The 22,464-nt window shown below is 50.1% G+C and overlaps 11 protein-coding genes across 11 annotated transcripts; 8 read left to right on the forward strand and 3 right to left on the reverse strand.

Moving 5' to 3' along the window:
* Window positions 1–70: 70 nt before the first annotated feature.
* On the forward strand, window positions 71–981 carry N7498_001011 (uncharacterized protein; the record flags this gene model as incomplete). The annotated part of the gene is made up of 2 exons (XM_058448074.1): window positions 71–236; window positions 374–981. The coding sequence occupies 2 exons, from the start codon at window positions 71–73 to the stop codon at window positions 979–981; spliced, it is 774 nt and encodes a 257-aa protein (XP_058313485.1).
* A 924-nt stretch (window positions 982–1,905) lies between these two features.
* Window positions 1,906–4,211, forward strand: N7498_001012 (Oxidoreductase N-terminal; the record flags this gene model as incomplete). Its single annotated transcript, XM_058448075.1, has 10 exons — window positions 1,906–1,936; window positions 1,988–2,013; window positions 2,063–2,241; window positions 2,303–2,586; window positions 2,641–3,137; window positions 3,357–3,407; window positions 3,469–3,508; window positions 3,743–3,867; window positions 3,929–4,050; window positions 4,103–4,211. The coding sequence occupies 10 exons, from the start codon at window positions 1,906–1,908 to the stop codon at window positions 4,209–4,211; spliced, it is 1,464 nt and encodes a 487-aa protein (XP_058313486.1).
* Window positions 4,212–5,056: 845 nt separating this feature from the next.
* N7498_001013 (uncharacterized protein) lies at window positions 5,057–6,497 on the forward strand (the record flags this gene model as incomplete). Its single annotated transcript, XM_058448076.1, has 2 exons — window positions 5,057–6,070; window positions 6,150–6,497. The coding sequence occupies 2 exons, from the start codon at window positions 5,057–5,059 to the stop codon at window positions 6,495–6,497; spliced, it is 1,362 nt and encodes a 453-aa protein (XP_058313487.1).
* A 325-nt stretch (window positions 6,498–6,822) lies between these two features.
* N7498_001014 (aromatic amino acid ammonia-lyase) lies at window positions 6,823–9,024 on the reverse strand (the record flags this gene model as incomplete). Its single annotated transcript, XM_058448077.1, has 3 exons — window positions 6,823–8,645; window positions 8,699–8,805; window positions 8,861–9,024. The coding sequence occupies 3 exons, from the start codon at window positions 9,022–9,024 to the stop codon at window positions 6,823–6,825; spliced, it is 2,094 nt and encodes a 697-aa protein (XP_058313488.1).
* A 1,334-nt stretch (window positions 9,025–10,358) lies between these two features.
* N7498_001015 (succinate--CoA ligase subunit beta) lies at window positions 10,359–11,942 on the forward strand (the record flags this gene model as incomplete). The annotated part of the gene is made up of 7 exons (XM_058448078.1): window positions 10,359–10,397; window positions 10,452–10,526; window positions 10,577–10,649; window positions 10,716–10,812; window positions 10,863–11,617; window positions 11,670–11,791; window positions 11,898–11,942. The coding sequence occupies 7 exons, from the start codon at window positions 10,359–10,361 to the stop codon at window positions 11,940–11,942; spliced, it is 1,206 nt and encodes a 401-aa protein (XP_058313489.1).
* Window positions 11,943–12,258: 316 nt separating this feature from the next.
* On the reverse strand, window positions 12,259–12,906 carry N7498_001016 (uncharacterized protein; the record flags this gene model as incomplete). Its single annotated transcript, XM_058448079.1, has 1 exon — window positions 12,259–12,906. One exon carries the CDS (start codon window positions 12,904–12,906, stop codon window positions 12,259–12,261), a length of 648 nt encoding a protein of 215 aa, XP_058313490.1.
* A 483-nt stretch (window positions 12,907–13,389) lies between these two features.
* Window positions 13,390–14,832, forward strand: N7498_001017 (serine hydrolase domain-containing protein; the record flags this gene model as incomplete). Its single annotated transcript, XM_058448080.1, has 5 exons — window positions 13,390–13,474; window positions 13,627–13,843; window positions 13,912–14,086; window positions 14,150–14,224; window positions 14,278–14,832. The coding sequence occupies 5 exons, from the start codon at window positions 13,390–13,392 to the stop codon at window positions 14,830–14,832; spliced, it is 1,107 nt and encodes a 368-aa protein (XP_058313491.1).
* A 1,075-nt stretch (window positions 14,833–15,907) lies between these two features.
* N7498_001018 (uncharacterized protein) lies at window positions 15,908–16,290 on the forward strand (the record flags this gene model as incomplete). The annotated part of the gene is made up of 2 exons (XM_058448081.1): window positions 15,908–16,091; window positions 16,128–16,290. The coding sequence occupies exons 1-2, from the start codon at window positions 15,991–15,993 to the stop codon at window positions 16,288–16,290; spliced, it is 264 nt and encodes an 87-aa protein (XP_058313492.1). The 5' UTR covers window positions 15,908–15,990.
* A 685-nt stretch (window positions 16,291–16,975) lies between these two features.
* Window positions 16,976–17,372, forward strand: N7498_001019 (uncharacterized protein; the record flags this gene model as incomplete). The annotated part of the gene is made up of 2 exons (XM_058448082.1): window positions 16,976–17,149; window positions 17,208–17,372. The coding sequence occupies 2 exons, from the start codon at window positions 16,976–16,978 to the stop codon at window positions 17,370–17,372; spliced, it is 339 nt and encodes a 112-aa protein (XP_058313493.1).
* A 999-nt stretch (window positions 17,373–18,371) lies between these two features.
* Window positions 18,372–19,632, forward strand: N7498_001020 (alpha/beta hydrolase; the record flags this gene model as incomplete). The annotated part of the gene is made up of 4 exons (XM_058448083.1): window positions 18,372–18,397; window positions 18,475–18,621; window positions 18,693–19,434; window positions 19,492–19,632. The coding sequence occupies 4 exons, from the start codon at window positions 18,372–18,374 to the stop codon at window positions 19,630–19,632; spliced, it is 1,056 nt and encodes a 351-aa protein (XP_058313494.1).
* A 799-nt stretch (window positions 19,633–20,431) lies between these two features.
* N7498_001021 (MDR family MFS transporter) lies at window positions 20,432–22,325 on the reverse strand (the record flags this gene model as incomplete). The annotated part of the gene is made up of 5 exons (XM_058448084.1): window positions 20,432–20,733; window positions 20,789–21,733; window positions 21,784–21,979; window positions 22,056–22,070; window positions 22,131–22,325. The coding sequence occupies 5 exons, from the start codon at window positions 22,323–22,325 to the stop codon at window positions 20,432–20,434; spliced, it is 1,653 nt and encodes a 550-aa protein (XP_058313495.1).
* Window positions 22,326–22,464: the final 139 nt, after the last annotated feature.

The raw sequence follows: 22,464 nt of genomic DNA on the forward strand, positions 1-22,464 counted from the left end.
ACTTTGCTGAAAGTCGGGGTAATCTCCCCATGTTGTCATGTCGGCTACGACCACCACGCTCACGACCACCATGCTTGTCGGATCGCCCTCTGCTATGACGAATGCCTCGACCTCCGGAAAGCAGTGTCCGGCCTGTGGAGGCAGCGGTGCCTGTAATGATCCCTCCGAGGTGCAGCAACGGATCCTGGAGCTGGAGGGGCATGTCCAGGAGTTGAACGAGCGCGCGGCGCTTACTAGTAAGTGTGCATCACGCCGTCTTGATGCTGTTCGAGCGCATCTCTCGTGCTCGAGACAACTACCGGGACTCTATCCAGTCCACGTCTCTACTTGCATCTGGAACTCCTCCGCTAACGGTCTCTGTCTCTCCATGTAGCCGGCAAACTCGCCGATTACGAAGAAGAAATCCACCGACTACGCTCAGCGCACGCCGCCTACGCCTCACCACCCCGAAGCAGCTCCTCCCAACCACCGTCATCGTCTCACGGCGACAGGGCACTGTCACCCACCCAAGCCCCGATCCCTGTATGCCCAGAGACGACGGCGCATATATTTCCGCAAGCGCCGCAGAGCCGTCTCGCAACCCTCACCTCCTTGCTTCCCTACCGCCGCGGCAGCGCCACACCAACCAGCGCACCGGTCCCGACCACCCCGACCGCACCGACCATCCCCCTCCCGCAAGTGTCATCCCCGGCTAGCAGTGACAACACCTCCGAGCTGCAAGATGCGCTGAACCGCGAGCAGGGTCTGCGCAAGGCGGCCGAGGCGCAGCTTACACAGTCGAACACGGAGTTGGAAGAGTTGACGGTGCAGCTGTTCAGCCAGGCGAATGAAATGGTGGCGCAGGAGCGTAAAGCCCGCGCTAAGTTGGAAGAACGGGTTGCCGTTCTGGAGCGGAGGGATATTGAGAAGCGGAGCCGACTTGAGCGGTTGGAGAAGGCGATGGCTCGGGTTGACAGGCTGCGGGCTTTGGTCAATAAGTGATTTTGGCTTTTTCCCTGTGCTTGCTTTGCTGCTTTATGACTGCTATGATTGGACTCTTCACGATCGGTATGGGATTGGGCGTCTTGGATTTGGCAGGGCTTCATTTTACGATTCCCGGCTTGCATTCTGGTTTTTGGTTGGCGCTTCATGTGGGTTGTGGGATTGTCCACTGACGGTGGACGGTGTTTCGTGTGCTTGTTTTGTTATTGGCAGTTAATCGTTCGAGGCTCTGGCCTGGTTCTGGAGCCGGGAAGCTTTCCATTTCCAAGAACACGAGAAGATTCCTGCGGTATTGTTCATTGCTTTCGCTGGTAGATCTTGATGCATTCATAGAATTGTGGGGTTGGGAAGACGGCCCTGTTGGTAGAAAGGCCATCCAAGCCTGGAGATATATATTGCTTACAGATCACGAGCTCGCTGTAGGTCTTGCGTCATGCATGATCACCACGCCTGTGAATCGGTAGCCCGAGGCATGAAGGAGATGTGACTCCCACCAGGAATCAGATCAACATCTGAGTATAGAAAACTAGGAAACCGAGACCGGCTCACTCAGGATCGTAGTTCTGATGGTCTAGACTTCAGACTTGGAAGTAACATTGGAACCGATATGACTTGGGGCAATGAAGAGCCCCAGATCTCCACCTTCTGAACAATGGACTCAAGTAGCGAAATGGATGAGTTCATTCACTTTCGAAAAACAAATCCTTCTATGGGTGAGCTCACAACGGCCGGGACTCGCGATGGTCGGGAGCAGGTTGGACCTTCCCAGGTCCCTCGAGGTGGACACACGGGTTCCCGGTGGGCTCTTTAAGTACCCCACCTCTCTAGGGCAGTCCCTGCATGACATCTCATAGAACAATCTTGGATCTCTCGTCAATTCGAATCTCTTCTATTCCATTATCAGCTCCCAGAACCAGTTGAACTATGCCTATCGGCGTAGCAATTATCGGAAGTGGTGAGCATCTTCTGTACATCGTCGTGGACAACCTCAACTAACGGTCGTCAGGCCTTTTTGCCAAAGAGCAGCATCTGGTATGCGGAATATGCCCGTAATTCCCGACATAGCTGACACTCTGTATAGCCTGCTGTTCAAGCTGCTGCAAACTTCCAGCTCAAGGCCATCTACTCGCGTTCCCTCAAGTCGGCACAGTCGCTTGCGGAAGGCAGGTCCGGGGTTGATCTCTACTCCGAAGACGCGGGAGCTGGCAAGTCTTTTGATGATCTACTGGCCCGTTCAGAAATTGACGCCGTCATCATCGCGTACGTCATCCATGTTGACATTTCTGAAGAGATCGAAACTAGACAAGCTAACAGCCAGTAGTCTCCCCATTCTGGTTCAACCCGAATTCATCAAGAGAGCCCTTCTGGCTGGCAAGCATGTCCTGTCCGAGAAGCCCATCGCCAAGGACGTTGCCACAGCCCAGGAACTCCTGCAGTGGTACGGGGCCAATATTGACCCCAGGAAGACATTCTGGGCCGTGGGCGAGAACTACCGATACATGACCAAGTTCCTGTTTACGGCTGAGCAGGTGCGAAAGATGGGCAAGGTCAAGCACTTTCGGGTAAATGTCCAGAACTTGGTGAAGGAGGATAATAAATACTACCGTAAGTCCTCTACACTAACCTTTTGTTGCGTATATGCTTACATCTTACCCAAAGAAACTGCTTGGCGTAAAACGCCTGGGTATCAAGGAGGCTTCCTCCTGGACGGTGGAGTGCATATGACTGCTGGCCTGCGCCTGATCCTGGGCTCAGAGCATATAACTGCATTGTCAGCCCAGTCTCAACTGCAGCAAGCATACCTACCACCGGTTGACACGGTGGACGCCGTCGTTCAAACCGGATCTGGTGCTACAGGTATCATTTCCTTGTCGTGGGGATCGCCGTTCAAAGACAGCACTTTCGAGTTTGCCTGCGACAAGGGCGTGGTGACTTTGAAAGGTGACGATGTGACAGTTGATGGCAAAGCTTACCACGTTGAGTTTGATGGCAATGGAGTTGGCCCCGAAGTCGCTGATTTCGCGACAGCCATTGTTAATGGATCCCCGGTTGAGAAGAGGCAGTCGCCTGAGGCTGCACTGGCGGATTTGGAAATGTTGGAGCAGATGCTGAAGAGTGGCGAGCGACAAGGTGAAAGAGTGAACCTCCAACTGCAGGTGTAAATTGTTATGTTTAGCAGATAAAAAGTCGAATGACACCCATGCTTTCAGGATATACTTGAATGGCATCCCGAATAGGAAGGCTTGGCAGGGCATAATCCACTAGAGCCCTACGATGACATAAGCACACTCCCGTTCGCTTAGAACGCTCGAAGCGCACTAGTGTGGACCGCCCACTCGTCCGCGTCAGTGTGAAGTTTTCGAGATTGATTTCAGTCCGACTCGACAACTCTCGAACGCCCGGCGAGACCCTACAACACCGCCAAAGTAAGTCCCGTTATCGTCCCTCCGCTCTCCTCAAACGGCATACTGACAGTTTTCCTTCCAGATGGTCGCCGCAAAGAAGCACATCCCCATCGTGAAGAAGCGTATGTTCCCGATCCCCGACCGTCCCCATTTCCAGCCTGGATAGCATCGCCCTTCGACCCGCGAATTGGATGAAAAGCCCGGAGGAGGAAGAGGAGGAAGTCGACAATGATTTGGAAGGGTTTGGACAGGCGACACATTCTTTGCAGTTGACGGGCGATTTTATCCACGGACCTTGAAAAAACCACGACGACACACAGGACACAGAATTGAAGGACTGACATTAACTGCAATAGGCACCAACCGCTTCAACCGTCACCAGTCTGACCGGTTCATGCGCGTTGACCCTTCGTGGCGCAAGCCCAAGGGTATTGACAACTGTGTCCGCCGCCGCTTCAAGGGCCAGATTGCCATGCCCTCCGTACGCCTCTCCCCCCCCAAATGAAGATAATGCTCGACCGTCGCTAACCTGCCGGGAATAGATCGGTTACGGTAGCAACAAGAAGACCCGTCACATGATGCCCTCCGGCCACAAGGCTTTCCTCGTCCACAACCCCAAGGACGTTGAGCTCCTCCTGATGCACAACCGTACCTACGCTGCTGAGTACGTTTCGCCTACGATATTATCCATGGAATAAAAACTAACCGCGATATAGGATTGGCCACGCTGTCTCCTCCCGCAAGCGTGTCGACATCCTCGCCAAGGCCAAGGCTCTCGGTGTCAAGGTCACCAACCCCAAGGGCCGTGTCACCACCGAGGCCTAAATGGAATGAACCCAAAAGTTCTGTTTCATTTTTTCGGTGTGGTACTCGCAGGAGCACGAGAGGGTCGGGGTTTTTGTACGGTCGTGATACTATCACTCTGGCGATAACGAATTTCAAGGATAGTGCATGGCATGCCATGTACGGCTTACGTCTGGTCAATTCACCGGGCGGAGCAAGAGAAATTTCTCTGAAATGACAACAAAAATTCAAAAATCCCTTTCTGGATGTTTTGGACATCTCAATAAATTCTAAGCCGTAACCGTTGTACCTGGTCGAAGACGGTCGCCGGCGCGCGTGACCAGTGTAGTCCCGAAACGGCTCCCTCTTATCGTAATCACATCCGCCTCTTTAACTGTAAGTGCCGGAATTGGTCCCAACCAACCAGCCAACCAGTCAATCTGACCCTGAATGCTACTCAGCAATGACGATTACTGATCGCCAGACCCACATGCAGGGGGCCCTCGTGGCGCGGCCTATGTAACGCGGAAGAGAATTGAAGGAGCCAGACTGCTCTCCGAACATACACACGAGACGGTTGCAATGGCAATTACCCAATCTGCACAATGCCAAACAGCTACCGTGGATTCTCTGTTCACCCGAAGCTACCGGAGCAGAGAGAAACCGGATTCATTGACCCCAGCTATCATTACTGAACCGAGCGTAGCGTAGGCAGTCGCGCCAAAGATCAGCTCCGCAAAACCAGTACCCCGAATGCGCGGACTGCCAGACTTAAAAGGGTCCTTCGGATCCCGGCTTTGTCAATTCCTTTGATTCAGAAATATCGACCGCCACCGTGATGGGGCTTTGAGTCTCCCGTTTTCCCCCTCCCGTCCTCTCCCCGCACGATGGCCACCCTCCCCGCTCGCTATGGGCGTTGGGTGCCCGTCCTCATACCACTGGCTCTTCTAATCCTGTTCTTGCATTTAAATGCCCGCTTTGGCGATACACGGGTTGTACTCCAGCCCGCCTCTTTTCCGAACGAAAACGAAGCCGAAGTTCCGCCCGACCCGAAATCGTCACCGTCATGTCGCCAGCTACCAGGCATTGAAGATGTTCTGGTCGTAGTTAAGACCGGAATCACGGAATCTCAACACAAGGTCCCCGTGCATATCCGCACAACGCTACGATGCATCCCGAACAAGCTCATCGTCTCCGACTTTGAGGAAGACATTGACGGCCTGCGCACGCTGGACGTCTTCCGCAATGTCTCTCAAACTTTGTATTCGAACGACGACTTTGCTCTGTACAACCGCGCCCGACAAGGTGGGCGTCAAGCTCTGACGAGCGAGGATCATACAAAGGTCGCCAATAGCGCGGCCGGCATGATGGACAACCCGGGTTGGAAGCTAGACAAGTGGAAGTTCCTGCCGATGATCCACGAGGCCCGGGCCCATCGGCCCGATGTCAAGTGGTATGTCTTCCTCGAAGCCGACACTTACCCGATCTGGCCGAATCTACTTGCCTGGCTGGAGAACTTCGACTCCAACGACAAACTGTATCTCGGTAATCAGATGATGATCGGGGATCATACCTTTGCACACGGCGGGTCCGGCTTCGTAATCTCCAATGCGGCCATGCATGCCTTCGCGGATTTCTATGCCGAGCATGCGGATGAGTGGAACGAGATTACCAACAACCAATGGGCGGGCGACTGCGTGCTGGGGATGGCTCTAGCCGAAGCAGGCATTGGATTGACCTGGTCCTGGCCACATGTTACCACCCAGTCTGTCTGGGAGCAGGATGCTCTCGGCGAGGGGTTCGGCAGGCCGCAATGGTGCTATCCTCCTTTTACATTCCACCACATGACGCCCGCCGACGTCGACCAGATGTGGAAGTTTGATCAGGAGTGGTTCTCAAATGTGAGAACCCGCAATTTCTTTGTCTTGGACTTTATCTTTTGTCGGTGTGCTGGTTGCTTACATTTCTCGAAATTTCTAGGAAAACCGAACCGTTCTCACGTACGGCGACATTTTCCAATACTTTATCCGCCCGATGCTCACAAACCGCCTCGATAACTGGGACAACAATGCCCCCGACGGCGACAATAATGCCGACTACCGGGGCCCGTCCACGCCTGCTTCCATGTACGAATGTGCCGAGCACTGCGCCCGGTCTTCAAATTGCTTGCAATACCGCATTGACAAGCAAGGTCGCTGCTCAACATCCGGATGGGCCCTCCGCGGTCTGCCCAAGCCGGGTGTCGCATCAGGAACGATGCTGTGGCGAGTCGACGACGCTATAAAACGGAGAGGTAGTTGTGGCAAGCCGAAGTTCATAACCAAGTAACGAGGTTGGCTCTCGTGTATACATTTCTTTTTTATATGTTTTTTTGGGCTACACATATTCATTGGGATGGGGCGCATGGTACTATGTTGGGGAGTTTTACAGGATTGGGTTGGTTTGCTTTAAGTATTATATTCGGTGCATCTATAGGTAATTTGAAACTTGCAGGTATATACAGAAATCTGCAATCGATCTTGATTTCGTCTATACATCAACCTTGGGAGACTTTGAATACCCGATCAAAAAGGAAAGCCATTAACGATCTATGAGATCTATCTAGTCCACGTGCATGCTTGTCGCGTGAATCCAAAAAGGTCACTGTCAGCCCTCAACTCAGAGGGCTTCGAATCCTGCCGTCACGAATGGCCTCATAGATGATTGAAATCCACGACCCGATTGTCTTCCGCGGGCGCTGTGGCACACCCGCGATCTTACTGTCGATGGTAGGATGCTCCAAAAGACCACAGTGAAACGGCACATTCAGATCACGTCGCACAAAGCGATAGAGAGACTTGGAAGAAGAACCGAGCGATGATTCAGCATTCAGCTCCCCCGACAACGTCCGACTACGTGTCTCCTCATAGAGCGACTGTGCTTCCTGGCAGATACGCTGCTGCACTGATTCGATCTTTGCAATAGGATCTTCGACGTTCAGACTCTTGGCTTGTGTCAATAGGACCGGGGCCATGGCTGTTGACAATCCTTGGATCCGGAGGGACAGGTCTTCTCGTGAGGATCCTTTCCATGATCCTCGGATTGCTTTGCTGATACCGGTTTGAAGCTTTATCATAGTCTCCTTGTCTGACGAATCCAATAATTCTGGCAACGTCGACTGTACCACGCCGTCCAGTTTATTCAGGAAAGTCTCATGCAGCAGCCGCAGATCCAGAGCTTGACAGACCACGTACAGAAGAGCTGCACTCATCATTGAAACAAGCTCCACGGCCTGCAAAGTATAGCGAGCAGAGATAAGAGCAAGCGAATTGATCGGCTGGTTATGCATCTCAGCAGACTGGACATGCGACGTCACCGAATTGGCCAAGAACCCAAGCTCCGACATATACGAAGCCATGGAGATATCAACACCCTTCATCGTGAATGACAAGCTAGGATCATCAGCCGCCAGGTTGGGCGGGAGACCCTTGCTTAGATCGGGGTTGATAAGCTCCGACGAGTAGCTGAACAAGAGCTTGCCAACCATCTGCAGGCCCTCGCGTACCTTTCCCATGGCCACCGAGACAGAAGCTGCCTGGAAATTGGAGCAGGAGTATACCTCTTGGGTATCGGAATCGATGACCGGGTTGTCCTGCGTGGAATTGAGTTCGGTGGTGAGCTGCTGCACGGCCAATCCGAGGTCTTCCACTACCGGCCCAAGCCACTGTGATGCACCACGGAGAGCATACCGATCCTGAATGAGTCCCGGACGGAAGCGATCCTTTTTATCGGAGGTTTCAACAAGTTTCGAACCCTCTAGGCCCTTGCGGATGTTGCCAGCGACTTCAATCTGGCCAGGGTGAGGGCGGATTCGGGCAGGGAACTCGTGATAGTTCTCTGCATTCCCCATCATGGCCTCGCACGTCATTGCAGTGAGTGATTGAGCCAGGATAACCAGCTGACTCGCTTCATGCGCCGCCAAAGATGCAACAGCCGCAGAGGCAGCTGCTCCATTCACAAGACCCAGTCCCTCCTTCGGACCCAGAACGAAAGGCTTAATGCCAGTCATCTCCAGAGCAGTGGTCGTCGATACAACCTTGGTCTCCGGCTTCGAATCCCAGTGAACCTTGACGTCCGGGTTCCCTTCCAAGACCGCAACCAAGTATGAAAGGGGCATCAAGTCACCCGAAGCCGAGATGGAGCCTCGCAGTGGCACAAGCGGTGTGAAGCCCTCTCGCAGCAATTTCAACATCGCCTCAATGATCTCCAGTCGCACGCCCGAGTGGCCTCTCAGGAGGTGGTTACATCGCACGAGCATGGTGGCTCGTACCCATGCCACTGGCATGGCGTGGGAACCCAGATTATAATCTCCCACTCGGGGGGCACAGTCACTGCTCGTCAAGATGCCTGCTTGGGTAAGCTGGAGAAGTGCCTCTTGTAGCCGTACAGTGTGCGTTGTCCGGGTGTCTGCACTACCTCCAAAGCCGGTGTTGACCCCTAGAGAACGTGTTGGTTTGCTTGGCTCAATCAGGTTTCCCTCTGTACCTTACCATAGATAGAATATCCTTTGGCTAGGTATTCATTCAGGGTCTGAACGCCCGCGAGCACTTTTTGGGCTACCCAGGGTTCGTTGGATATTTGGGCGCCGCAGCCATCACTTGGATCGGAATCGTCAGCTATGATTCTGTGGTTTGAGTGAACGTTGACAATACCGAGCAACTGCCGCCACACTCGCGATATCGAGGGCTTCTCCATCCAAATCAACGCAGCCCTTTTGGATAACCGAATTGAGCTTGTTCCACGACCGCAATGTGTCTTCCTTGTGCGGAGCCAAGGGAGCAGGAACTGTAGTCCCCGAGCCAGAGAAGAATCGCATCATAAAGGGACAAATGAAGACTCCCAACGAACGGCGGGGGGGATTTAGCAATCGGGATCAAAGTCATCCAACGGTCCCGCAGTACTTATAAGGCAATGGAGGCAGACGCGACTGTGAATCGAGGGACATGGCAAGAATCCGGTTCCCTTATCCGCGGCAATTCCATCTCCCTTCCGCTCGGCATTAGTCAAAAGTAAAACTATAAACGTCCACCTATCCCAAAGGGGTGTCTGCCACACCGCCACTTGAAAATAGCCAAACGCGATTGGATCTCATGTCGAAAAGTGACCAAAGTACGATCGCGCTACTCCACGATCCCCCGAGCTAAAGTATTGTATTCAGCTGCAGAATCGCTAGCAAGTGGAGCCGAGGGTGCGAATTTCAGATCGTGTGGGCTAGATTGGACGATCTACCCCTCAACCATGCAGTAGCTGAACTTCTTTTGCAGCAGTTAGCACGTTCCTGTTTTTATTCGTGCGTGACTATTAACCGAGGATGGCTGGGACAGGGCGTGAACCTTAACGCTGGAGCGGGTCGTGAACGCGTGGGTTCCTGAATTCACTGGACCATGACAGAGTTTGCGCTCAATTTTTGAATGGATTACGTTTTGAACAATAGGGGGTTGAACTGACATGTATACCTGGCCGTTATTTTGCGGGTCATACAGGGGCTTGCAGCGGCAGGTTTTCCACCGAGCCTGGAATGCATATCACATTGTTTGAGATCATGGTGCATGAAAGTGCAGCTGCTTTTGATCCTTCGATACTCATATATATTCCGCATTTTCCCGAAGAGGGCTGATATCTGTTATTCCATCGCTCCACGTTCTGTTGTGAACATTGACGCCGTCACTTCCAGCACACCATTTTTCGGTCGCAAGAATCTTTCAGGACTACTTCAAAAGGCACATTGAAAGCCCAAACTTGGAAGAGTATGATGAGCCAGCTTCAGCTTCCTGGGGGTTGGATTTCATGACACTACCCACATCGCTCGATAGCGAATTACATTTTAGTTGTTGAGTTTTGTGGCATCAATGTGGACCCTCCTCGAGTTGGAAGGGGCAGAAACCACATAAAGCGACCCAGAGTCTGGGTTGAGGAACCCTCGGGAAACAGATTTCCATCATTCTGCCTATGTGGCGACTGACATTTCGAAGATCGTGGTTGAGCCAAATTCCCCTCCGAGTTTGGGTCTCCGCTTCACCCCAAACTCAAAATGAGCCAAATGACCATTTATGTTGATGTCATCGTAGTAACCTCACTACGCATCCTGACATGGACTTCGAAGAAAGATTCGTCTGAGAGAAGTACCAAATTCCAGTCGTGAGCATCCAGATGATCGGCCGACGTGCACTTTCGCGTCTCTTCCAGGCGGTACTAGATATCCCCCACCAATTATAGGGACACGCAAGACTGATTGGCGTATAGCCTCATGGCCCTTTCAAAACGCAAGTGCGACACTTGAATCTTCTGGAGTACCAGTCGCACAAACTTCTCAGAGATGTGGGTTAAGCTTCACTCTGCTACTCGATTCCTTGGCTTACTTTCGCCAGTTTCATATACCCGTGCCCAATGGCGTCGTTGTCACGACCCCGGAGGATGCTCGGGATGTGGTGGCCGATATAAGTGAGTTTAGCCTCTTAATTATATACTTGCGTTGTCCATCTGGTCGTGTTTGCTTACATCAAGCAGGTGCGCCGTCAGTTCTGAAGGCTCAAGTCCTCGCTGGTGGACGGGGCAAGGGAAAGTACGACAGCGATGGAAAAGGAGGAGTTCGAATTGTTACTTGGTGAGCCCAAGCCCAAGGAGAAAGTGTCCAATGCTTAGCGACTGTCGTAGGCCCAGCGAGGCATACGACAATGCCTCCAAAATGCTCGGTTACCATCTAACGACAAACCAAACCCCACCGGGTGGCCTACTTGTGAAGAAGTTATACATATACAAGGCGGTTGATGTCGTCGATGAATTTTATCTTGCTCTAACCTTTGATCGCGATCGGGACATGCCAGTTCTCCTGATATCAGATGTCGGAGGCACCAACATCGAGTCCAACATCGACAAATTGCAAAAGTTTTGGTTCCATCTACCAACTGGACTCACCACCGAGATAATATCCTATATTCAAGCACAGCTCGGTTTCTCCGATAAAGAGATGGTCGTCGTCAACGACATCCTCCACCAGATGATCAAGCTCTTCCGAGAGAAAGACGCCACGCTTCTTGAACTTAACCCCCTCGTTCGCACTTACGATGGGAAATTCATTTGTCTCGACGCTAAATTCAGTTTTGACAATGCCGCTCGATTCCGACAGGAGGAACTTTTCAGTCTTGAAGAACGGTCTCCCGAGGAAGAGGTCGAGTATCAAGCTTCCAAGCTTGGCCTGTCTTATGTTAGACTGGACGGCAATATCGGAAATGTGGTCAATGGGGCCGGTCTCGCTATGGCGACCAATGATCTGATTAGTTTGTACGGTGGGAAATGCGCTAACTTTCTCGATGTCGGTGGAGGAGCGACCAAGGAGACATTGAGTAAGGCTTTCGAGATCCTTAACGACGATTTGCGGATTAAGGGGATCCTTGTGAATATTTATGGGGGTGAGTATCCATTTTATCTGACTTTACAGAACCTCCGCTAATCGAGTGCGAGGAATCGTGCGCTGTGATATGATCGCCGAGTCTATTGTTGCCGCCGCTGCTGCAATGGGCGGCTTCAAGGTCCCAGTTGTAGTTCGTCTCCAGGGTACGAATTGTCCACAGGCGCTGAAATTGGTAAGTGTAAATTGGGGCGTGTTCTATTCAATATTATAGGGGCTAACTTCTATCGTGGATCGAAACATCGGGTTTGGATAATGTGACTGTAGATGCTGATTTTGAGTCGGCGGCTCAGATGATCGTCGAGCTGGTAGGGAAATCGGGATGAAAATGTCTCCTTCAGGAATATAGTATGAAATTAGTTTCTCTCTCAAGTCAGTCATGAGACGGGTGTGAGGAAGTGTGGTTCTACTTATCTGCCGAACAGCTGCCACATTATACTCAATTACTGCACATCTCGCAACTCCTCGAACAACTGAGGACGAGGATCGTAATGCTGATGACGGATGACTATTTCTTTTTTGTTATTTATTTCCTTCAACACACAGCCGGGTTTGAGTAAGACAGTACAATATTTTCAAATTCATTCCAGTTAAAGTGTCATGGTATCTCACAACGTATAGAAGAGGGCAAGGTTATTCCGACTAGGCGCCCCCACCAGCCATCCCTTTGCCGCCCCCAGCCAAGCCTACGCCGCCACCAGACCCTCCCATAGAGTACACGTTTTCCTTAGCTCTCATAGATCTAACATTCTGGCGCCGTTGGCTTTCTCGCACAGCAATTCCAGTAACAAGTGCCCATCGATCAAATGAATCACCGTAATCTTCACGCATATCGAGACGACCAGTAACCAAGGAAAAACGATCTGATGAGAAGACCGCAACAACATCTTGACTCTGCTCGTCGACTAGCTTCATGTTTCCGTGTGAAGTGGAGCCGCTACCTATTGAACGTGTTTTCTTCCATGCAAAACTGCCTAATTCCCCTCGGACTGGTATCTGAAAGGTGTATTTCATAGACATGAATCCTTTCTTCATCACGCATACCCAGTCCTCCTTTAGTTGCTCGTCGACTAATGTGACATCGCAATCCGCTGAGCCGCGAAGGAACTTGGAGAGGCCGATAACAGGGCCATCACTGTCGGCACCATCATAGAATGTGAGGTCCGACTTTTGCGTAGCATACGGGGCGTTTTCTATGTAGAATTGATGCTGGCCGCCTTGGTCGTCGTCAGTGACCACGTAATAATTGTGGTCTGGCGACTCCCGGGTGACTTGAAATTGAGTAGGCATGAGGAATATGTGGATAGTGCCTGATCGGATCGAATGTCCATTTTATACGTCCCCCAACGATCCGCGGAAGCGTTGGCTAGTTTCCAGGATCCCCCGCAGGTCCCACTGCGGGTCCCACTGCACCCACGACCGGATTTCAATGGCGACGCCACATGTCAACTATTAGGCCTAGCGGTAATTTCAATGGCGATGCCACATGTCAACTCACGAACCGGCCGTATCGGCAGATTGTGCAAGATGAGACATTGTTATAATACGGTAAAGGCTCATAGAATCACGTAGAATTCTCTGTTTATACAAACAGGCCAAACAAGGGTTCTCAGTCCTGGAGATCTTGCTCCCCACCCCCAAGCTTCTCGACGACTTTTTATTTCTAGTGATGGCCCCACGCTAATCTCGAATCCTGTCACCATCACTCACCTAATCTAAATAGTAACCTCTTCTTATAATCCTCTTGTAAACCAATTTCTATTCCTTCACAAAATGCAGGCTCTCGAGGAAAAGTTCGAACGAGCCACTACGACTGGAAAGCTGCCAGGAACCGTCCTTGCTGCGGCCAGTCGCGATGGTGAGTATATTCTCACTCTCTCTCATCACCACCTCCACCTCCACCACCGCCCACTACTAGCAATAGTTAAATAGCTGACTAGTCGAATCAAAGGTTCCTTGGAGTACTTCAAAACGTTCGGCAAAAGTCGTTTAGAAGAAGACTCCCCCCAGTCTCGTCTGACACAACGTTCTGTCTCGCCTCTGCCACGAAGTTGGTCACGTCTGTGGCGGCGATGCAAGTGGTTGAGCGTGGCTTGGTAGATCTAGATGATGACATTACCAAATTTTTACCCGAATGGAAACATCCGCAAATCCTCGTGGGATTTGGAGGCGAAGAACACAGAGAGAAGCCTGTCTTGGTTCCAGCGCAGAATCGAATCACGTTGAGGTAATACCTCACCTTCGTTGCCTGCACTATACTGACGAAGGAGTCGTGGGTTTCTAACCGATCTTTAGGCAGCTATTATCCCACACTTCCGGGATCGCCAGCTTGGACGACGAAAAGTTAATGAAATACTACACTGTACTTGGCGATAGCAGAGGAACCGTGCTTTTACGATATTTCATGAATAATGACCCTGAAATCAAAGCAAAGGCATTAGAGGAGGTTCGGCAGGTCATGGGCAGTCTGGTATGTCATTGATTTTCACCTGTGTTCCCTACTCTTTCCTCTAAATAATAATTGAAATGGCAGTCAGTTGAACCCCTTTTCTTTGAACCAGGGACAAGTTGGAAGTACGGACAGAGTACCGATTGGGCTGGCCAAATTGTGAGTTTCTTTACCGCCGACTGTTTGCTAGATCACCACCTAACCGCTGTTAGGTTGAGCGAGTCACAAACATGACTCTCGAGCAATACTGTCAAGAGAACATATTCAAGCGGCTCGGAATGACTCACACGACGTACCGTCTCTTAGACAATCCACATGTTGCTGCCAACCTTATTCAGATGACATCTCGAGGCCCCGAAGGCACTGTCCAGCCGGCCGAGAGCGTATATCCAATCGATCCCAAAGTCGACAAGGGCGGTTCCAACCTATATACTTCTGGTGCAGACTTCCTGAAGCTTCTCTCATCTTTGCTCCGTAACGACGGAAAATTACTTCGTCCTGAGACAACCGACCTCATGTTCAATTACAGCCTGCCTAAAACAGAGGAATTTCGATATTTCCGGACTAATCCCGAACATCTCAAAGATAACTTCGGTGATTTGGCTCCCATCGGTATGGAAGTTGACCATTGTCTTGCCGGGATTGTGAACCAAAGAGATCTGTTAGGCGGTAGAAAGGCTGGCAGCATAACTTGGCAAGGCGCCACGCGCTGTTATTGGGTACTTCCTATTGTGTTGCCTTCTCAACTGATATCTACTGACAATTGAGATAGTGGATTGACCGGAAGGCTGGGATTTGTGGATTTTACGGCTCTCAGATAATGGTTGTCCACGAACAAGGTGTGACACCGGGATTTATTCGCGAGTTCGAGAAGACACTTTATGATGTATATGAGCCGGCTGCAACTGATTGCTAGAAAGTTTGAAAGGGGCTAGCCTTCTCCCTAGTCGAGACCGGGCTTTTTGAGCAGATGTTGCAGAGTGCTTCCAACATCAGTGGTGTTAGATCCTTCTGCGGCCTGAGAGACTGGCTCTCGGTCATATCATGGATGAAATGCAGCTTTGAGAGGGGGTGCCTTAGAGTCATGTTGCATACTCAATCTTGGATAACGTTTACGAGTCACGGGAAAAGAAGCCCTCTGGCTTGGGACCTCAGGTGGACAGCAGCCAAAGAGGGGCATACAGGTAGCAGTGTAGTGTGTATACTGTAGCACTTTCGTGTGAAATACATAATTCAAGGTCTCGCTAACGTCAGGTAGAATGTAAAAGACAATATAGGGTTCGGGAATTAATCCACCATGACCTCATCTTATGCCTCGTGATAATTATGGCCCCCACGATATCGTACCTGTCTCATAGAAGTTCTACCAATCGCTTATGCGAGTTTGCAGTCGACCCCAAATTCCGCCGTCTTTCGCCACTGCCGAGACTGGGCGCAATGTCTTCGATACCGCGGTCAGACTGCCATTTGCTTGCCAAGTCGCTCCGCCTCTCGGATAATTACGATGCAAATTCCAAGGAACGTCTCATGCAGGGTATAACGTTTTCTAGATACGGTAGTCGGGCCCAACGCGGGGGCAAGTCCCGCCTTATGACTAGTCTTGTTTGCCTTCCCGACTACATACGATCTCAACAAAGTGTCTATGTAATATATTTTAGGGGAACAACATTTTGTAAGACTAAATACATCAGACTGGGGAGTGTTGATTGATTTGATAGGAAAGACCCACTTTTGGTCCGATATGATTGAGGAGCATCTCTATTTCATTACAATTCTGGATAACTTGCGACGGTATCCGCTTATTGCAGCCATTGGGAGGACGCTTTTACCACACTTAAACAGTCCGCATCCGCAACAGGCATACTAATTATAGTAGCGAGAAAGTGACGCGCCGGTTAGAGAGCAAATCACCTCGTGCAGATTTCATGTCGCGGCTTATTTCCAAGGTGCTGAGCCAGGAAATGGAATTGGAGGAGCTTACGGCTCATGCATCGACTCTAGTGCATGTTTATATAACCGATCTTAAGTGAGACAACAAGAAAAATCACTGACATATCATTAGAAATGCTGGGGGCGAGACGGTAGCTACCTTCCTGGCCGCAACCATGTACCATCTTCTATCTACCCCGAAGGTATACGAAAACTCCTGGATGAGATCCGCGCGAGATACACCGATGTATCCGAGATTAACGCTACCAACGCTTTGCAATTACCATGACTATTGACGTAGGAGTAATCAGTCGCTTTTCAGACCAGATCACTGCAGCCCATTTCTCTCTCTTATCTCGGAACAAAGTTGCTTGCTACCTCGAATCGGCGCACGCAGATATTGAGGCGGTTTACAAGCAACTTTTTTTTCTAACGAGCCCGCTCTCACCGCCCCCAGAACAACAGTCCACCCGGGTTAAGGTGGCATAAAAGATTTCTGATTGGATAATTTATATACTGTAGAGGCTGATGAACCGCGTATGGGATGAACACAAAGAAAGGATATCCCCGCGAACCAACTATAGCTCCTGAAAACATTCCGAAACTCCACTAAAGTCTCTTTGCATTTCCTTCGAACCGCTTAGTTTGTATTCACTTCGAGGGCATTTTCTCTCACTTTTTGCTGCTGTTCGCATACAAAAAGTGAGAGTGTGAACAAAACTCGCTGACAACCTATATTTTATCTACTCTCACTTCCCGACCAATCCAACTTAATCTTCTCAACACCTCTCCAGCTTTTATTAACGTATGCGAGGAGTGACGTCGAACCAATATCTCCTTCTTGTTACTTCCCTCACATTCAGCGAGGTTATTTACCGCCACTAAACACCCTCAAATCTACTCAGACCAGACGTAAGTCTCAAATTTCTCATTCCATCATCCTTCAAACATCAACTCACATATCACTCAAGCAATGCTATTATGTCTGAAAAATCCACTAGACCAAAAATTCCCCCGCGGGACAAAGACCGCCCTGTTCCACAGGCAGTGATATCTAAAAGTTTACGAATCTACCCTCCGGGTTCTCAAGGGTTCCCTCGCAATACTCCGCCTCAAGAAGGCATCGTGGTTAGTGGGACCTACGTTCCAGGAGATGTATACCTTGCTTTCTATCTCCAACATCGAATGTGGCTCATTTAATTTGCTCCCATAGGTCGAAGAATATACATCTGCGTGGTCAGTCACGCACGACCCACGCTATTTTCATGATCCCTTCGAGTTCAAGCCAGAGCGCTGGTTGGATTTTGAATGCACCAATAATAGAGAAGTTAGTCAGCCTTTCTCTTTAGGGCCTAGGGGATGCCTAGGACGTAAGTAAGCTTATTCTTCTCCAATGACAGGGGTTTCCAGTACCAGGGTGCTAATGACAGTTATCCAGCTTTGCTATGGTCGAAATGTCCCTCATACTCGCCAAAATGCACTTTGAATTTGAGCTTTCTTTGTTATCTCACGCTGCATGCTTGGTGCGCCTAGCCTCTGTAGCCCCTCCTGCTAGTCTCCCCACTTGCATTTACTGCATTTATCTTATTAATCAATGTCAATATGTGTTCATGGTTTGAAAAGTGAGGTCCCGTTTTGCCATGTTCGATTTGGTTGACACTTGACCCGCATCCAACAGGCATGCTTCTGGTCCTGGAAATCGCTGATTTATAGTATGGATCCGTGTAGCATCAGCTACTGCCATAGTTTGAGATGTGCATATATCAATAGCTGAAGGTTTCAACCGAGTCTAGTACAACAGGTTTAAGTCCAGGCCGTCCAAAGCCTGTATGTCTGGGTCAAAGCACTAATCACATGTGCTGGAGAACAGTAGCTGCGAGGCGAGGAAAGGAGGGCCAACGCAAGAACAACTAGGAGACCACTTTGGTGTCATCATGCCAATCAGTAATAATCACCAACAATGAACCGCAGGCGTACTAAATGCTTTTTGGGTGCAGGCCTTGTCTAAATAATCGATTTGCACCGCGATCGAAAGTCCTCCGATTCGGCGGAGCTCCGGGCCGCTAAATGCCTACCATTCCCAGAGGAGATATGGCCAAGACTAAGTTCCTTGTCTATGTACTGGCCTCCATGCGCTCAGACGCTCGAACTAAGTTAGAGGCTAAGGTAGGGATGGGCAGGGCATTTAAATTAGACCCAACCTACCGCTTCCGCCGAACGTTCGGATATTCTACGACGTCAACCAGGGCCTTCCCCCTTATTACACTCAAGTTTTTGCACAATCTTCTTCGTTTTCATTTTTTCCCCCCTGATTATTCCAAGTAGATAAATATTGCTCTGACTTTTCTTTGACGCTAGCCGACAAGCAATCGCTCCCATGGCGGGCATGTGGTTGGGACTAGGGTATGCAGTGGCCAGGTCCCGTAGGTCGTCAATCATTCCCCAATTCAACACGCGAACGAACATATTTCCTCATGAAGACTTCTTTTCCATCTAGTTGGCTCTGGGGTCTGGTCTACTGTCACCGCGCCTTTGAGAGGCCAGGAGGGAGGTGCCACAGCTTTCAAACATGTAGCAATCTCTTCAGTGCGCACACTCATCGACAATCTTTCTGTAGAGCAGATCCAGTGAGTTTTATTCTGCTTTTAGGCAAATTCATCTCAGTTTAAGATGCAAACAATGACCAGTCTACCTACAGATATGTCCTTCCAGCCGACTCTGTCCTAAAATCTTACGAAGACCACATGCAACAACACAAGGGCATACCCAACATTCTGAAGCTTCTAGATGGCACCCAAGCATTCTGGCTTGGCAACCCAGAGGCTGATAAACTCATCATCTATGTTCCCGGCGGTGGCTACTGCATCCCCGCACTACCAAACCACTTCAGCCATGTCGAGGCCCTCTCCACCGACCTCAAGAACCACGGCAAAGATATAGGCGTGCTCTTCCTTATCTATGATCTGGCCCCTGGTGCTCAATGGCCCCGCCAATTAGAGCAGGCTGTTTCCCTTTTACGATATGCCATCGAGACGTTGGGGAAACGACCATCCGACATCTTACTCCAAGGCGATTCTTCGGGCGCCCATCTTGCTCTAGCGGTTTTGTCGCATCTCGCTCATCCTAAACTTGAAGGTAGCGTGGCCGCCTTGTCGCTCAGTGAAAAGCTCGGTGGCGCGATGCTGCTGTCTCCCTGGATTGATTTCCGGACTCATTTCGAGAGCTACAAAGAGAATGCAGCTCGAGATGTCATATCGGCAAAATCCCTTGGCCGCTGGGCGCAAGCAGTCATGGGCGATTTTACATCAGATGAGTATAGTCACCCTACGCAGGCGCCAACGGGCTGGTGGAAGGACCTTCCTGTTGCGAGGATCTTTGTTGGAGTGGGAGGGGACGAAGTGCTTTTGGATTCAATCGTAGCTTTTGCAAAGAAGCTCAAGGTATAGTCACCCTCTGTTATCTTCCCTGTGTTGTCTAACCTTTTGCTATAATAATAGGCTGAACATTCCGAGGTGAGCATTAGCCTCGTTCCTAGAGAGTTCCACGTCGAGCCGATCACGGACTTTCTCTGGAAATTTCCACCCGGGGCGCAATTCCAAGCAATGGCATCATGGTTAAACCAGACATTTGCGCAATAAAACAGACTACTAGTGTCAGGACTAGCACTTAGGGTTGCGATGAGTGTATCCGCGAGATGAATGGCAATCTTAACGTTCAATGTTGAGGGACGTCACAGATTTTGATATTTTGCTCATTAGTTCAGATTTTACTATTTCGTTTTCAACCTCTGTGACTGTACGTTTGTGTCGGCTAAATTATAGTAGCCTGTGCGAGGAAAGCAAGGGCAATGAGTTCGTACTATCCACTACTATTAAGCCAGTAACATCTATAAACACCATCCTTTGTTGCTAAGGTGGTAACCAACCGCCCAGCGGTAGTAGACCTTGCCCAAACTCGCGGCCTCTCCACGAACCACTATCCATCAACTTTCACGGACACTAAAATGCTAATGCGAGTTACGGGGAGGGATATAAGTAGCAAACGGGCCGCACGAAGCGCCTATAGAGGCGGAGACGGACGACTGATTAAGTTTGGCAACAGGGCTACTAGGATGAACAGAATTTAGAATGAACGGAAGGCTAAGCATAAACGGACCTAAATGTGGCATAACATAGGCGGGCAACTGGCGGAAACTACGGGCTTAAGAACAATGTAAAGCTAGTCATTTTCCGGCCTCACGGCCGTTGGCGACCCGGGAAGAGCCCCGCAGACGGGAGCTATATTCAATGCAACTCTCTCTTTCTCTCTCACTACATATTTAATGATAAAAGATGGAATCACATTGCTTGTTTTCCCTAGGCGTTTTTGGCATCGATGGTCCATGTCGTATGGGCTGGTCTGATGAATGGACATCTTCATAGTTATTGGTTGAGTCAATTATGCAGCCGCTGTTGCACTAGCACTAGCAAGTTTTCTCCATCGACTCCCCAGACTAACCACGGTGGCCAGACTAGATGCGACAATTGCAATTAGAAAGGCTGCCTGAATGCCCTTCATGTATGCTCCTAGGATTGCCGGTATCTGTGTCAAATCAAAGGTTTTGCGCAAGTCAGTCGCACCAGTCATGACCACTTTTGTGGCGTCAATGCCGGGGGATTTGCGTAGCATTTTTAGAAGTACGTTATCGAGGACAGACTGGCCAGCAGATACGAAAACCGAGCCTCCGATAGTTTGAACAGCTTCAAGGAGTCAATAATCATGCGTTTGGAAAAAAAACGATGGAATTGCACTTACTTAAAACCATGGCTGTTGTAGAAGGCAAGTCTTCTGGGGGTACTGCAGACTGCGCAGTCACAACCGGTACCTGGAAACACCATCCAATACCGAGGCCGGCTAATATTTGATACCCAATCCATTTGCTGGCACCGGAATTGATGTTCAGTGTGTATAACAAACCGGATCCAATGGCCGTGAGCGCTGCACCAGCTAGAAGGAAAGGTTGAGGATATGCCACCTTACTCAGGGCAATCCCTGACGAAACAGTGGCCACACTCTGCGCCAGAATCAACGGAAGGTTCCGGATTCCGCTTTCAGCTGCGGAGACACCGGACACAACCTGGAAATAAACAGGCAAATAGTAGACCAGCAAAAAGAACGTCCCCGCTAGTAAATCAATATAGATCATTGAGATCACCACGTTCCATTTGAAAAGGCGACCGATCATTGCTGCACGTTCCTTTTGCACCCACTGCACGACAGCGTAGGTGATTAATAGGACCCCAAACCCTATCAAAGTCCCTACCACAGCGGAGTCACTCCAGGGACGTGTGATTCCTCCCCACTGAAGAGCAAAAACATAACAAATCATGGCACCGATGAGAAGTGCAGTGCCAGGAAGGTCCAATTGTAGAAGCTTCTCTCGCAAAGGCTCCTGAAGGAAATGCGATGGGGAAGGGGGTCGGTAGAAGAAGAGAATGATCAATCCGGCAACCCCACCGATGGGAAGGTTGATGTAGAAGCACCATCGCCATGTAACGTTGCTAGTAAAAGCGCCACCGATTAGAGGGCCGATAGCAGCCGCGACTCCATAGGAGGCTCCCAGAATTCCAATGTACACTGGTCGTTGTTTTGGAGGTGCAGATAAAGCAATGATGGTGAATGCACCAGAGGAAATCCCGGCGCCTCCAATGCCTGTGATCGCTCGTCCGACAATTAATGCCAGACTACTGGGTGCGATTCCTATACAACCCATTAGGGATTCGCGTCTTTTTTGTATAGAATGCACTCACCACAAACCAAGCTCCCGAGCTCGAAGAGAATGATCGAGAAGAGAAATGAAAACTTGAGCGGAAAGTATTTATATGTCTTGCCCCAGGTAGCTTGGAATCCTCCCAGAGTGATAAAAAATGCCGATCCGTACCAGCCCACAAGCTCGATGCCACCGAAATCGCTTGTAATACTCGGGATAGCCGTTGCGACGATGGTCTAAGTGAGGAATCAATTGTTCAGGATTGCAATTGATTTAGTAAAACATGGTTGCATAGCAGGATCGAAAAATTACCATGTCAAGTGAAACCTGTTGAGTACAACGATCAGTTAGCAGCCGAAAGCAATGAAGAGTTCGGGGTATCTTTACGAGGAACATGCTTAGCGCCAAAGCCACGACCGTCATGAGTAGTGTGACTCCGTTCGAGCCTGTGTCTGCAGGCGACGCCGGGTCCTCATTTTTCTCGGACATCTCAATTTGCCCCTTGGCTACCTCTGGAACTTTTTGTTGATCAGACTCGTCTAGAATGGTGGAGGTTGTGGATATTGCAGCTGACGGCGCCATGTGCCCCAATGTTATTAGACTTGCTGCTCTCAGGACCTAGAGATTGGAAATTCATGGAATAGTCTATCCATCTTCAAAAATCTAGAAAGGAGAACTGGGTTTCTTTCTTTCTTTATGTCTTTTTTCTTTTGGTTGCTGA

Source organism: Penicillium cinerascens, assembly GCF_028974065.1.
Source record: "Penicillium cinerascens strain IBT 15544 chromosome Unknown contig_16_segment0_segment0, whole genome shotgun sequence".
In the NCBI taxonomy this organism is placed as follows: Eukaryota; Fungi; Ascomycota; class Eurotiomycetes; order Eurotiales; family Aspergillaceae; genus Penicillium; species Penicillium cinerascens.